The sequence below is a fragment of the Oncorhynchus clarkii genome, chromosome 23, assembly GCF_045791955.1.
Source record: "Oncorhynchus clarkii lewisi isolate Uvic-CL-2024 chromosome 23, UVic_Ocla_1.0, whole genome shotgun sequence".
In the NCBI taxonomy this organism is placed as follows: Eukaryota; Metazoa; Chordata; class Actinopteri; order Salmoniformes; family Salmonidae; genus Oncorhynchus; species Oncorhynchus clarkii.
The window spans coordinates 47,478,846-47,493,453 of NC_092169.1; the positions used below are offsets into that span (position 1 = coordinate 47,478,846).

At 44.3% G+C, this 14,608-nt stretch overlaps 1 protein-coding gene across 4 annotated transcripts in view; it reads right to left on the reverse strand.

Annotated features, from left to right (window-relative positions):
- Nucleotides 1-3,669: 3,669 nt before the first annotated feature.
- The window catches only part of LOC139381942 (F-box only protein 11), a 44,944-nt gene continuing 34,005 nt past the window's right edge, over nt 3,670-14,608 (reverse strand). For 2 of the 4 annotated variants that reach the window (XR_011628599.1, XR_011628598.1), the window contains exons 12-21: nt 12,153-12,370; nt 11,774-11,954; nt 11,424-11,546; nt 10,995-11,080; nt 10,019-10,095; nt 9,490-9,744; nt 6,902-7,009; nt 6,673-6,723; nt 5,776-5,874; nt 3,670-5,486 (exon numbers count right to left, since the gene is read on the reverse strand). Coding sequence is in view for 2 of the 4 variants with exons in the window: in XM_071125825.1 (XP_070981926.1) it covers nt 5,357-5,486; nt 5,776-5,874; nt 6,615-6,723; nt 6,902-7,009; nt 9,490-9,744; nt 10,019-10,095; nt 10,995-11,080; nt 11,424-11,546; nt 11,774-11,954; nt 12,153-12,370 (1,386 nt within the window). In the remaining 2 variants the exon portion in view is untranslated. Of the gene's footprint in view, nt 5,487-5,775; nt 5,875-6,614; nt 6,724-6,901; nt 7,010-9,489; nt 9,745-10,018; nt 10,096-10,994; nt 11,081-11,423; nt 11,547-11,773; nt 11,955-12,152; nt 12,371-14,608 lie in introns of all 4 variants that reach the window. The other 2 variants (XM_071125825.1, XM_071125824.1) reach the window with 1 other exon arrangement.

A 14,608-nucleotide genomic window follows, 5' to 3' on the forward strand; every position in this document is an offset into this window, starting at 1 on the left:
ATGGTCCCCTGTACCAGTTGAATTTTTTTTTATGGAAGTACATTATACAGCCTTATTATAAAGTGGATTAAATGGCTTTTCCCCCTTCAATCTACACACCAAATCCCATAATGGCAAAGCAAAAACTGAGTTTGACATTTGTACAAATTTATAAAGAATAAACTGAAGTCATATTTTACTTAAGTATTCGGACCCTTTAGTCAGTACTTTGTCAACGCTCTAATCACTGCCAAAGTTGCTTCGAGTCTTCTTGGGTATGATGCCACAAGCTTGGGACACCAGTACTTGGAGTTTCTCCCATTCTTTTCTGTCAGGTTTGATGCGGAGTGTCGCTGCACAGAATTTTTCAGGTCTCTCCAGAGATGTTCGATTGGGTTTAGGGTTTCAAAATTCTGGGACCTTTAAATAAATTCCCTGTTTTTCCCAAAGTCCCGGTTGGAGATTTCCAAGAATAAGCAGGAAATCCAGAATTCTCCAACCAGGATTTGTGGAAAAACAGGAAATTTATTGAAAGTTCCCGGAATTTTTACAACCCTAATCGGGTTCAAGTCCGGCTCCTGGCTGGGCCACTCAAGGATATTCATAGACTTGTCCCAAAGCCACTCCTGCATTGTCTTGGCTGTGTGCTTAGGGTTGTTGTCCTGTTGGAAGGTGAACCTTCGCCCCAGTCTGGGGTCCTGAGCGTTTAGGACTTCAAGGATCTTACTACTTTGCTCTATTCTTCTTTCCCTTGATTCTGACAAGTCTCCCAGTTCCTGCCGCTGAACAACCCCACAGCATGATGCTGCAACCATCATGCTTTACCATAGGGATGGTGCCAGGTTTCCTCCAGACGTTACGCTTTGCAATCAGGCCAAAGAGTTGATTCTTGATTTCATCAGACCAGATAATCTTGTTTCTCATGGTCAGAGTCTTTAGGTGCCTTTTGGCAAACTCCTAAGGGGCTGTCATGTACCGTTTTACTGGGGAGTGGCTTCCGTCATGCCACTCTACCATAAAGGCCTGATTGGTGGAGTGCTGCAGAGATGGTTGTCCTTCTGGAAGGTTCTCCCATCTCCGCAGAGGAACTCTGGAGCTCTGTCAGTGACAATCGGATTCATGGTCACCTCCCTGACCAAGGCCCTTCTCCCCCGATTTGCTCAGTTTGGCTGAGCAGCCAGCACTTGGAAGAGTCTTGGTAGTTCCAAACTTCTTCCATTTAAGAATGATGGAGGCCTTCAATGCTGCCTCGACACAATCCTGTCTCGGACGATTCTACGGACGATTCCTTTGACCTCATGGTTTGGTTTTTGCCATGACATGCACTGTCAACTGTGGGACCTTATATAGACAGGTGTGTGTGCCTTTCCAAATCATGTCCAATTAACTGAATTTACCACAGATGGACTCCCAAGTTGTAGAAACATCAATGATGATCAATGGAAACAGGATGTGCCTGAGCTCAATTTTGAGTCTCATAGCAAAGGGTCTGAATAATTATATTCTAGACAAATCTGTGCTTCCAACTTTGCAGTAACAGTTTTTGGGGAAGGCCCTTTCCTGTTTCAGCATGACAATGCTTGCATACACAAAGTGAGGTCCATACAGAAATGGTTTGTTGAGATCTGTGTGGAAGAATTTGACTGGCCTGCACAGAGTCCTGACCTCAACCCCATCAAACACCCTTGGGATGAATTAACACCGACTGCAAGCCAGGTCTAATTGTCCAAAATCATTAATGCTCGTGGCTGGATGGAAGCAAGTCCCCTCTGCAATGTTGTGTAGATTATTTTTTCTTCAATTTGAATCCCACTTTGCAACAATGAAATCCAAGGGGTCTGAATACTTTGAAGGCACTGTTAGCTGTATGTCTACAGTAGGCTGCTAATGATAAGTCAGTTCACCAATGACAAGGCATGTTGAATGGATGAGGTCATAGGCCTAATTTACTTGTTTCATATTCCATAGCCTACTGTATGCAGGGCTGCAGGTAGCCTAGTGATTAGAGCGTTGGGCTAGTAACCTAAAGGTTGCTGGATCGAATCCCCGAGCTAACAAGGTAAAAATCTGTTCTGCTCCTGAAAAAAAGCAGTTAACCCACTGTTCCCCGGTAGGCTGTCATTGTAAATAAGAATTTGTTCTTAACTGACTTTCCTAGTTAAATAAAAAGATGACTACTACATTGCATCCAGTAATTGAATTATTCTGAATTTTCTCCCCAATCAAAATGAAGCCAGTTTATATTTTCACTAGACTATCCAAATAAAGACAACGAATAATCATTACTCCTAAATTTAACCTAGAAGCACCTCAATTTAATTTAGGATCCAACACCAGAATGCTGTGTTGGCTACATTGTTTGATATCATTTCTGGAAATGAGTCACATGTTTTTCAAAAATGCTCCAACTTCCTGGAGGGGGAAGTTGACTACATCAGCACCACCTTGTCAGAAAATACAAGTAAGAGAGCCCTGGTTGTACATTTAAACTTGTTTCTAGTTAGCTACTGAAGAGCAGCCAATTATTACTAAGTATCCATAAGTCTATAGCCTTCCATTCCTGCAGAGGCAGTCTTCTGCCAACGTTAGGCAAATGCAACATGTTTAGCCAATGGTTTGAGCAGTGTGGCGATCGCATGCGCGCCGTCACGCTGAAGTGGTACTCAAAAATTATTCACGTTTAGCAGGTCTGCGTTAGTTGTTCAACATAATGCTTGCAGAGCTCTCTTTTACTCCCGTTACGGCGGGTATATGCTTAAAAAAAAGTCCAACTAGAAATTTACAAGCAACTGAAAACATGCCTATTCGGCACCTCTCAATGTAAATCACTGCCACAGGTCAAGCCTACGACTGCACAATACATCGGAGGTGCCAAAAATGTTTTTTTTCAGTTGCTTGTAAATTTCTACTTAGACCTTTTTTTTGGGAAGCACACACCAGCCGTAATGACGATAGTTGCTCAGCTAAACTCCATATTTGATGTAACCAACGTACAGAGTAAGAACATTAAGAACACATTCCTAATATAGAGTTACGTGACCCCACCCGAACATGGGGATGCTGCCCCATGTTGTCTCCAAAGCTACTCACAGTCGTCTCAAGTTGGCTGGATGTCCTTTGGGTGGTGGACCATTCTTGATACACACAGGAAACTGTTGAGCATGAAACTCGGCAGCGTTGTGGTTGACACAATCCGTCTCGAGGCTTAAAAATCCTTTGACCTGTCTCCTCCACATAATCTACACTGATTGAATTGGATTTAAACATCAATAAGTTAACATAGCTTTTATCTGGATTCACCGGGTCAGTCTGTCCTTAATGTTTTGTACACTTGAAGAGCTGTTCTACCCATGAGTAAATGCATTTTTCTAAAAAAAAATGTTCCACGGGAAGCTGTGTTTGTATGCTGAAGACCCCAAAGCAGCTGGCATACAGTTTGCCTTGCTCTCCAGATGATCAGCAACCTGTGAAAATGCACCGTTTTGTTGTTGGGGCCTGTTTAGGACATAACTTTACAAAACGTTCAGATACTGTGTTCTACACAATACATTTGTCAAAGTATTCATTCTATCTGCAACATTAAACCTTTCCCATCCCTGAATACACCCCTTTCCTGCTCTTTTCCACAAGTCACTAATGTATTATCATCTAATAAAGTTCATTTTTAAAAAATGACCAGGTTTCTCTATCTAGGAAAGTAAACCCTTTTAATTCACTAGCATCTACATAATGGTTATTGAATACTCCACAATATATTAAGTCTGGGTGTTATGGTACATGCATACAATTCAAGCTGTTTGAGAGCCCACAGTCACCAATACACATAGATGGGGTGGAGGGGAACGTAATAAACCATTTACCGCTGTGTGGATACTTCGTCTCATTCAGTAGAGCTCTAGTGTTACAAAAAAAAGCTCCAGCAATGTTTTACTCTCCTAGTCAGTCCCAGATCTGTTCGTGTGGCGTTGACAACTCCTGTGGTCATTATGGGGAACGGCACAAACAGATCTGGGACCAGACTAAGAAAGCACTACAGTACACCCTGGACCTTGGAGCCTAAATGAAGACAGCTGTGATTTCACAAGACTGAGGGCTGGATTCAATCCATATTACAAAAGATCTGCGTTATAAAATGCCTTTAAATCAATGTTCCTGCTTTCGGAGACTGCATTCACAGTGAAAGTTGCATGTGTCGGCTCAATCGAAATTACCCTAAATTTAGGTCAGATTTCCCACAATACGAATTGAATCCAGCGCTTATACTTATACAGTATACAATTATACTGAGGTTACCTGCAGTATGGTCCAAATAGGAAATATGTAGAGAAGCATTCATGGCTCCTTGAACTCCATATTGCAGACAAAAAGAAAAGGTGTTCAGACTCGAAACGGCCACGATCAATTCTAAAAGTCTCACATTTGAAAGTCAACATTGCTGGGGAAAATGTTTTTTGTTTGTTTGTTTGTTCTCTTTCACAGAAAGAACGTAGATACTGCGACATGAGTACACTTACAGCAAGTCTATGGTTGAATAACCAAAAAAAACTATTATATTTAATAAAATAAGACATTCAAGTACAGTAACATTTTTGCATGAAAATACAAAGCTACAGGGGGAAAAACCATTTAAAATCAAAAACTTTGTTTTCACCCAAAAAATTAAAAGCGGAAGTGCTAGGTCATTAATATTTCATTTGTTGTATCCATACCAACACCACAGGGGTTTGCTGCCCGGAGACATAGGCAGTGTGTGGCGAGGAACTGGTTCCTTTTATGGCTCTGAGCGTTGCTGTGCCGTCCTGCCATCATTCATGGCTCTGTACAATAACTGCAGTCTGACTTGACCACTTCGCAAAGGCGGCGGGGGGCATGAAGATGGCTAGCGCCCATCCACCTCTCCCCAGCTCCGTTATAAAACTGCAATGCTTCCCATTAATTCTCCTTCAACCTGAGTCAATATCTCTGAGTCCGAAATGGCATCCTATTCTCTTCATAGGGCACTACATTCGACCAGGTCCTCTCCTCTCCGCCAATACATTGCTGGGAAGGAAAACAAGGGGGGAGCGGTGCATCCACAGCAGAAAATTGTTCAGTATATAAATGTCTCCTTTCAGCTTGTCTTTATCCACCACAACATCCATTTTTACATATTTTCATGTGTGAAACAATTGAAATATTTATAACAGTTTGTATTGTATCTTTCCTCCTTCCCATGCATTAGTGGACAAGTTAGCTGAACAAAGAGGAGTTTCTGTGTCGGTCCAAAATGGCACCCTATTCCCCACATAGTGGACCACTTTTAAACCTGGCCAGCATAGGGTCCTAGTCAAAAGTAGTGCACTATATAGGGAATAGGTCCGGAGGTGGGAGGTCCAGCTCAGTTGTGTTGCAGAGTATTGGACTCTATAGGAGGGGCGGAGTCGTACAGTGTGTCCGTGTCATGCGTAGGCTCTCCGGCTAGCGTGCAGGGGTTTGACAAGGTTCCGGCTCCACAGTCACAGAAGAATCTACAGAGAAGGTACGGATTAGAATATTGAAAATGACTGAAGTGGAAGACCGGGAGGAAATATCAACTGATCAAGTAGCCACTGAAATACTAGCACATCTCCAGTCAGCTCTTCAGATTTCTTAAAGTCAATTACTGTACACAAACAGATTTGAATGTGAGCTATCATTTGGCATAGGAGGGAGAGGTTCTGCACACGATTGTGCAATATAAAACCAGGTATAATTAAAAGTAACTTAGAGTGAAATATCACTGTCATTAAAAAGGCATTAAACAGAACAGTAACGTACCTATCATGCCTAATGAACTCAACGTCGTGCCCCTGGTGGCACTTCTTGATGCAGTTCACACAGATGGCGTTGCGGTCTGTTGTGTTACAGGTGTGACACCTGACCACACGGAGGGAGGGACAGAACAAAGAAACAGGTGACGAGCCAAATGAGTTTCATCCATTAAAGTGGACAGATGGATCAATGAATCCAACATTGCTTAAAATAAATAAAAATATTTTTGAGAAATACAGACTTAACATTTACAAAAGTAGCATTCTCAATAAATCAGAAAATCAAGAGTTGTATGTGGCTGTTTATCAAAGTTTGCCGACTAACTTCATAATCCTGCTTTCTGGAATACTCCACTGGGTGACGCGCTCTATCTATATATCCAGATATGTGTGGAGATCTCTCCATCTATATATCCAGATATGTGTGGAGATCTCTCCATCTATATATCCAGATCTCTCCATCTATATATCCAGATATGTGTAGAGATCTCTCCATCTATATATCCAGATATGTGTAGAGATCTCTCCATCTATATATCCAGATATGTGTGGAGATCTCTCCATCTATATATCCAGATGTGTAGAGATCTCTCCATCTATATATCTAGATATGTGTGGAGATCTCTCCATCTATATATCCAGATATGTGTGGAGATCTCTCCATCTATATATCCATTAATGTGTGGAGATCTCTCCATCTATATATCCAGATGTGTAGAGATCTCTCTCGCTCTATATATATATATATATATATCCAGATGTGTAAAGATATCTCTAACGCGCTCTCTCTCTATATATCCAGATATGTGTAGAGATATCTATACACACAGGGTAAGAAATTATTACCTGTAAAAATCGTGCATTGGATAGCTGGTGTAACTGGAAATCTTGTACAGGCACTGACCTCTGCTCACAGCTTTTTCAATGGCATCTTGATTGTTCATTATTTTGTTATCTGGGGGGGGGGGGGGGGAAATACAGGAGAACGGGGGGGGGTTGGATCAGACCAGGTACAGATAAAAAAAAAGTAATTTAGAGGCAATTTCAGAGAATTCAAAACCACCATTTTGCCAAAGAGACTGACCATAAGTAGTTCCTATGTTAGATTCTAGTAACAATATGTTCTCTTTTACCTTTCATTGTAACGTTGACACCCGATGCGAGAAACAACCCTCCAAAGCGGTTGTTGAAGATCTGATTGCCCTCCAGGGTTGCCGTGGCATGATTGGTGATCTCAATACCTGGTAGACATAGAAACAGAGACAGGTCAGGATCAGCATGGGGGAAGTGGAGATTCAGGACCCCCTAAGCACCTGTGGAGATCTGAGAGAATTTCATTAGTATAATATAGTTAAACTTCCACCTAAACAAACTATCAGACGACAAGGTGGAGACACACTATAGTGTTTTCAGAAAGTATTCAGACCCCTTGACCTTTTCCACGTTAGGTTAAAGACTTTTACAAAAAAGTATATGTAAAAAAACAAAATCTATGCACAATACACCATAATGACAAAGCAAAAACAGGTTTCTAGAAAGACCCTTTACTTTGTTGAAGCACCTTTGGCAGCAAATACAGCCTCGAGTCTTCTTGGGTATGACGCTACAAGCTTGGCACACCTGTATCTGGGAAGTTTCTCCCATTCTCTGAAGATCCTCTCAAGCTCTGTCAGGTTGGATGGGAAGTGTTGCTACACAGTGATTTTCAGGTCTCCCCGGAGATGTTCGATCGGGTTCAAGTCCGGGCCACTCCAGGACATTAAGACTTGACCCCAAGCCACTCCTGCATTGTCTTGGCTGTGTGCTTGGGGTGGTGGTCCTGTTGGAAGGTGAACCTTCACCCCAGTATGAGGTCCTGAGCACTCTGGAGCAGGTTTTCATCAAGGACCTCTCTGTAAATGCCTCGATCCTGACTAGACCCTGCAGCTGAGAAACACCCCCACAGCATGATGCTGCGACTACCATGCTTCACCGTAGGGATGGTGCCATGTTTCTTCCAGATGTGAGGCTTGGCATTCAGGCCAAATAGTTCAATCTTGGTTTCATCAGAACAGCTAATCTTGTTTCTGAAGGTGCCTTCTGGCAAACTCTCCCATCTCCACAGAGGAACTCTGGAGCTCTGTCAGAGTGACCATGAGGTTCTTGGTCACCTCCCTGACCAAGGCCCTTCTCCCCCGATTGCTCAGTTTGGCCGGACATCCAGCTCTATAAAGAGTCTTGGTGGTTTCAAACTTCTTACATTTAAGAATGGAGGCCACTGTGTTCTTGGGGACATTCCATTTTTTTGGTACCTACAGACAATTCCTTCGACCTCATGGCTTGGTTTTTGCTCTGACATGCAACTTATATAGACAGGTGTGTGTCTTTCTGTCCCTGAACAAGACAGTTAACCCACTGTTCCCCGGTAGGCCGTCATTGTAAATAAGAATTTGTTCTTAACTGACTTAAATAAAGGTCAAATAATAAAATAAATGTAGTTCCAGTGAAAGAAAATCTTAATGCTACAACATACATTCTACATACAAATTACATTCTAGACGATTCCGCTTGCAACTTTGTGGTAACAGTTTGGGGAAGGCCCTTTCCTGCATGACAATGCACCCGTGCACAAAGCGAGGTTCATACAGAAATGGATTGTCGAGATCGGTGTGGTAGAACTTGACTAGTCTGCACAGAGTCCTGACTTCAACCCCCTTTGGGATGAATTTGAACGCCGACTGAGCCAGGCCTAATCAGCAGTGCCCAACCTCACTAATATGGAAGCAAGTCCCAGCAGGAATGTTCCACCATCTAGTGGGAAGCCTTCCCAGAAGAGTGGAGGCTGTTATTGCAGCAAAGGGGGGGAGCAACTCGATATTAATGCCTATGATTTTGGACTGAGATGTTTGACGAGCAGATGTCCATATACGTGTCCATATACGTGTCCATTTGGGATTGGGTCCCACCTCCTGCAACGCTGGCGCAATTTGGAATTCTAACCCCATTTAAACATTGTGTTTGAGCTGTTTTGTGAGACACGGGTGGATCCTGGGTCTTTTTACAAAAACGTCTGTAGAGTCTATGGTTTGAGCTACAAGTTATCTATGAAAAGCTGGGACTCTCACGAAAACGCACATGACATGTTTTGCTCTGTCGCTAACAAGCTACACAAGAACCGTTAAAAGGTAAGAGTTTCTTCTACATAGTGTCTATAATACTGTGATACGCTCACATAGTTGCTGTCACAAACCCCACACAGTTGTTACTGACTAGTTGGATATTCATTTCCCAGGGAGGAAACAATTTCTGTACATACAGCATGCATACGAATTCATTTTGATCAGGATTTTGCTTGAGGACATTTATTTTCACAGTCTATTAAACTCATGAATGCAACTGTTTATATGAAATTGTAAAACTGTTTTGTGTTCAGCCCCGTCCTGAAAATAAAATGGTAAAAAAAGGCTAAATATAAGGGCTGGACATGCAGAAACATTTAAGTCAGATAAACAAAAAGCCTCGGGACTGATAGGGTTAACGTCTACCTATTAATCACATGGAGTCAAAGCTAAATACTGCCCGGTCATGCTTAATACGCACACAGTCAAATAATTTTTTTTGCAGCATTTGTTATTGGACCAATCAAGGTAGTCCCTCCTCCTTTCAGTCTGCTTTCCTTCACATGGTTCCTAATGAACACAACTCTGGACTGAACTCTGCTTTCTAGCATAGCGTCGCCCACCTGCAGCGAAGCCGTCAAATATCCTGTTCTTCCTCAGGATGGGGTGGCTGTTGGTGCTGATGAGGACCCCTGCCTGGGCGTTCCTGAAGATATCGTTCTCCTCCAGTAAACCCCGTCCTCCGTTGAATATACAGATCCCTCCGTCTCGCCCGTCGTGGATCTTATTCCTCCGGAGGGTGGGGTTGCTGTCCGTCTTTATCCACACCCCCGCCATGGCGTTGTCAAAGATCTCATTGTCCTCGATGAAGCCCAAACCTGAAACAGAGTCAGGATATCAGCCAAGAGGTCCCCCTTTCATGTATCATGGTTATAGAGTTCATGAGGGAGCATCTGAGTGACACAGGAATGTGATGGAGCCACTCCACTCAGAACCTGTGAATCCAGGGTGTCTTAACTGTTCTGCATCATGAATTTCATGTGGGAAAGGTACACTTTCTGAAGAAAATATGTGCTTGCTTCACCTCTCTGCCGACAAAATCAAGCTGAGAGGAGACAGAGGATGGATAGAGACTAACAGTTGGTTTCTCACCTGAGTTGTAAACCAGAATGCCTCCATTTTGACCTCCCCAGATCTTGTTCCGTCTGATTTTGGGATTGCTTCCAGTTCTGTTACAGTGGGAAACATTAACCAACAAATCAATCAATGCATATAATTAAAATCAATAGTATGACAAAAAAGTGCATAGCAATGTGATAAATCATCTGTTAAATGCCTTTATTAAAACAGCAACATGCACTACACATGTGGTTGTCAGTGGGTCCCACCGCGTGGTTGTCAGTGGGTCCCACCGCGTGGTTGTCAGTGGGTCCCACCGCGTGGTTGTCAGTGGGTCCCACCTCGTGGTTGTCAGTGGGTCCCACCGCGTGGTTGTCAGTGGGTCCCACCGCGTGGTTGTCAGTGGGTCCCACCGCGTGGTTGTCAGTGGGTCCCACCGCGTGGTTGTCAGTGGGTCCCACCGCGTGGTTGTCAGTGGGTCCCACCGCGTGGTTGTCAGTGGGTCCCACCGCGTGGTTGTCAGTGGGTCCCACCGCGTGGTTGTCAGTGGGTCCCACCGCGTGGTTGTCAGTGGGTCCCACCGCGTGGTTGTCAGTGGGTCCCACCGCGTGGTTGTCAGTGGGTCCCACCGCGTGGTTGTCAGTGGGTCTCACCGCGTGGTTGTCAGTGGGTCTCACCGCGTGGTTGTCAGTGGGTCCCACCGCGTGGTTGTCAGTGGGTCTCACCGCGTGGTTGTCAGTGGGTCCCACCGCGTGGTTGTCAGTGGGTCCCACCGCGTGGTTGTCAGTGGGTCCCACCGCGTGGTTGTCAGTGGGTCCCACCGCGTGGTTGTCAGTGGGTCCCACCGCGTGGTTGTCAGTGGGTCTCACCGCGTGGTTGTCAGTGGGTCTCACCGCGTGGTTGTCAGTGGGTCTCACCGCGTGGTTGTCAGTGGGTCTCACCGCGTGGTTGTCAGTGGGTCTCACCGCGTGGTTGTCTATTCATTTTGAGTTCCAGCCCTTTCACTGACCTGATTTGAACTCCAGAGTACATGTGGTTGTAGATATCATTGTCCTCCAACACTCCATGGCCGTTGTCGTAGAAGTAGACACCAACCTGTATGACCCACAAGACAAGAGGGGAGGTGGGAGTGTTTAGTTTGCATTCATCCATCCATCCGTGGGAGATGAGTGGCCAATGGAGCCAACTGAACTGACAGTGTCCCCCCCCGACACACAAAGGTGAATGCATACACACACATTGTGATATTGTTGTATGGTGGTATTGAACATGTTGTGGATATGTGGTGGTGTAGGGATGTTATATGATGTACTGTTATCTTTAGCTCATTCAGTACAAACATAGTTCACTGTTTTATATGTAATGTGGATGCTTTGGTGTGTTTGGGCCCCAGGAAGAGGGATCCCTAATAAATGCAACTCTCCCTCTATGTCCATACCTGTTTCCCACTGTGTATCCTGTTCCTCCTGAGGACAGGTGTGCTTCCTGTGGTCACCCAGACTCCTGCCAGCGTGTTGCTGTAGACCTCATTCTCCTCAATCACCCCCTGTCCCTTTTCATGCTACAGGGGAGACACACGTGAATTACATTACTAACATCCTTATCCTCTGTCAGTCTGCTGCCTACTGTATGAAGGTTTATTTAACACTAATATGGCAGGCTAATAGTGGTTAAATATGCTAAAGGGTTGCAGATAAACCACAGCTAGGAGCTTCATAAGTACTAAACATGTGATTATGTGCTTTCTTTAAATATACATTTAAAAAGGTTCTAGAAAGCTCTACTTACCACATAGATGCCCCCGTGCTGTCCGTCGTGGATCTTGTTGTGTCGTACGATTGGGCAGCTGTTCGTCCTGATCTGGATCCCTGCCAAGGCGTTACCGTAGATATCATTCCCCTCAATGAGGCCTCGGCCGTCACCGAATATGTAAACGCCACCCTGGTTACCGTTGAAGATGGCGTTTCCCCTGTGATTGACACACCGTGGAAAAATGGCACCATTGACTATCCATTTACACATCAGCATCAATACAATGTAATATAGATTGCATAATGGACAAAGGGAGAGACGAGACAGCTAAAGAGAGAGCGAGCACGAAAGAGGATTTTTTTTTTGAAAAGTGAGAGAGAAAGAGAGAATGTATTTGACCCAAAACCCCACTGACCTTATTGTAGGATCGCTATTGGAGGTGACCCACACTCCAGCAAAGTTGTTTGCATAGATCTTGTTCTCAATGAACTGTCCTCGGCCCTTCTCGTGCACGTAGATCCCTCCCGTCTGTCCGTGGTGGATCTCACAGCGCACCACCGTGGGGTTGGCGTACGCCTTCACCTCAAAGCCAGCTATGCGGTTCCTGTGGATGTTGCAGCTCTCAAAGTAGCCCTGCAGGAGGAGACCGTTACGTCAGTAATAAATCAGAATACCATGGCTATTTCTCAATTAATCTTTTCTCGATTCATCAGATCATCACTCCTCCTTTTCAGCAGCATTGGATAAGAACTTCACACGAAAGAAACCTTTGACTTTCTCCAAAATACAGTTGAGAAGAGCAAGGTGTTAAAAAAAAAACTTTTATTTCCTATTTAGAAAATGACCTCAATCCGATGTCTTGTGTAACCAACATTAGGAATAGATATCCATGTTTTTAGAAGCTGTGGATTAAGGTTTATGTAACTAAAAACCAGTGGTGGGTCTTCAAAACCTACAGTCGGATGAAACCGGGAGGCAACACTTCTCTTTAAGAACAAGAACGGCTACAGAGTATTTACAGCAGAAATACACTTTTTTCTCCAGCTACGGTAGAAACCAAGGTTCTTCCTCAATTCTTTCCTCATTACCTTGCATACGCTCCTCAAAATGCATTGAAGAATGTCAGATGAGAGGGACCTTAGACATTCTCCTACAATACGATAGAGAAGGAAGCGAGAGGATGCAAGGGATGGAGGAAGAATGAGAAAGAGCCTCTAGTCACAACTGTAGTCCAGATCAATATGGAGCGTCATCTCTCAGGGGTAGCCAGACCAGACCGATATGGAGCGTCATCTCTCAGGGGTAGCCAGACCAGACCAATATGGAGCGTCATCTCTCAGGGGTAGCCAGACCAGACCAATATTGAGCGTCATCTCTCAGGGGTAGCCAGACCAGACCAATATGGAGCGTCATCTCAGGGGTAGCCAGACCAGACCAATATTGAGCGTCATCTCTCAGGGGTAGCCAGGCCAGACCAATATGGAGCGTCATCTCTCAGGGGTAGCCAGGCCAGACCAATATGGAGCGTCATCTCAGGGGTAGCCAGACCAGACCAACATTGAGCGTCATCTCAGGGGTAGCCAGACCAGACCAATATTGAGCGTCATCTCAGGGGTAGCCAGACCAGACCAATATTGAGCATAGGGTAGCACATTTTGGGGAATATTCAGTGGTGGAAACCTTCTGTGGGAATTGAAGGGAATATATGGAAATGAATGGAAATATATGCAAATTATTATTAATACCATTTAAATGTTTTTTGCATTGGATATATTTACCATATATGGAAACAGAAACATTAACCTTTTATCTTATCATAAGTAGACATAATTGCAAATGACTAAATCCTTCCAATAGAAATATCTTTAAAAAATTAGTTACAAATTGAACTTTAATTAAATGAGTTGGCTCTTCACATGGGATGATTTCACTGAACGATCTCCAATGATCCATCCATCGCACCTCCCAAAGACATTTTCAACATACATCTGTAAAATGATAGTCTAGAAACGAAAGCTTTGGTTGTCTTCCTCTCAGGATTCCATGTCTTCTCCCTGGACTTCCTCAATGTACACTTCTTGAACATCAGACTGAGGCCTCATCTTCACTGTCACTTTCCAAGCTTGTTGAGGGTGGCTCATTGTCAGGCTCAAAAAGCCTAAAATTTGCCCGGATGTCCACCAATTTTTCAACCCTTGTATTGGTCAGCCTGTTGTGTGCTTTGGTGTGTGTTCCCAAACAAGGACCAGTTGCGCTCCGAGGCGGCTGTTGTTGGTGGGATTTGGAGGATGGAGGCAACAGGGGAAAAAAGTCCCTTCCACCAGGTGGCTGATGAGATATGTTGGCACAACTGCCATATTGCATCTCCATCACAAAGCCCTTACTTGGAAGTGTACTTCGCCTGACTGCCAAGAACCTTGCCCTCATCCAGGCCAAGGTGGCGAGACACGGTAATGATGACATCATAGGCCTTGTTGTTCTCTGCGCCAGACAGGATGCTCTTGCCAGCATACTTGGGGTCCAACATGTACACTGTAGCATGTATGGGCTTCAGGCCATAAGTCTTCACGCTTTTTGATGTATTTCAGAACTGCAGTTTCCTCTGCTTGGAGCAACAGTGAAGTGGGCAGGGCAGTACGGATTTCTTCTCTTACATCTGCAAGCAGAGTCTGAACATCAGACAGGATGACATTGTCTCCCTCAATCCGTGCAATGACTACTGCTATAGGTTTCAGGCTGCTTAATCTCTCCCAAAATACATCATCCAGGAGGATCCTCTTGATGGGGCTGTCCATATCGGCAGACTGTGATATGGCCATTTCTTGGAGAGACTCGATGCCATCCAGGAGACATGGATGGCATTGATGATGA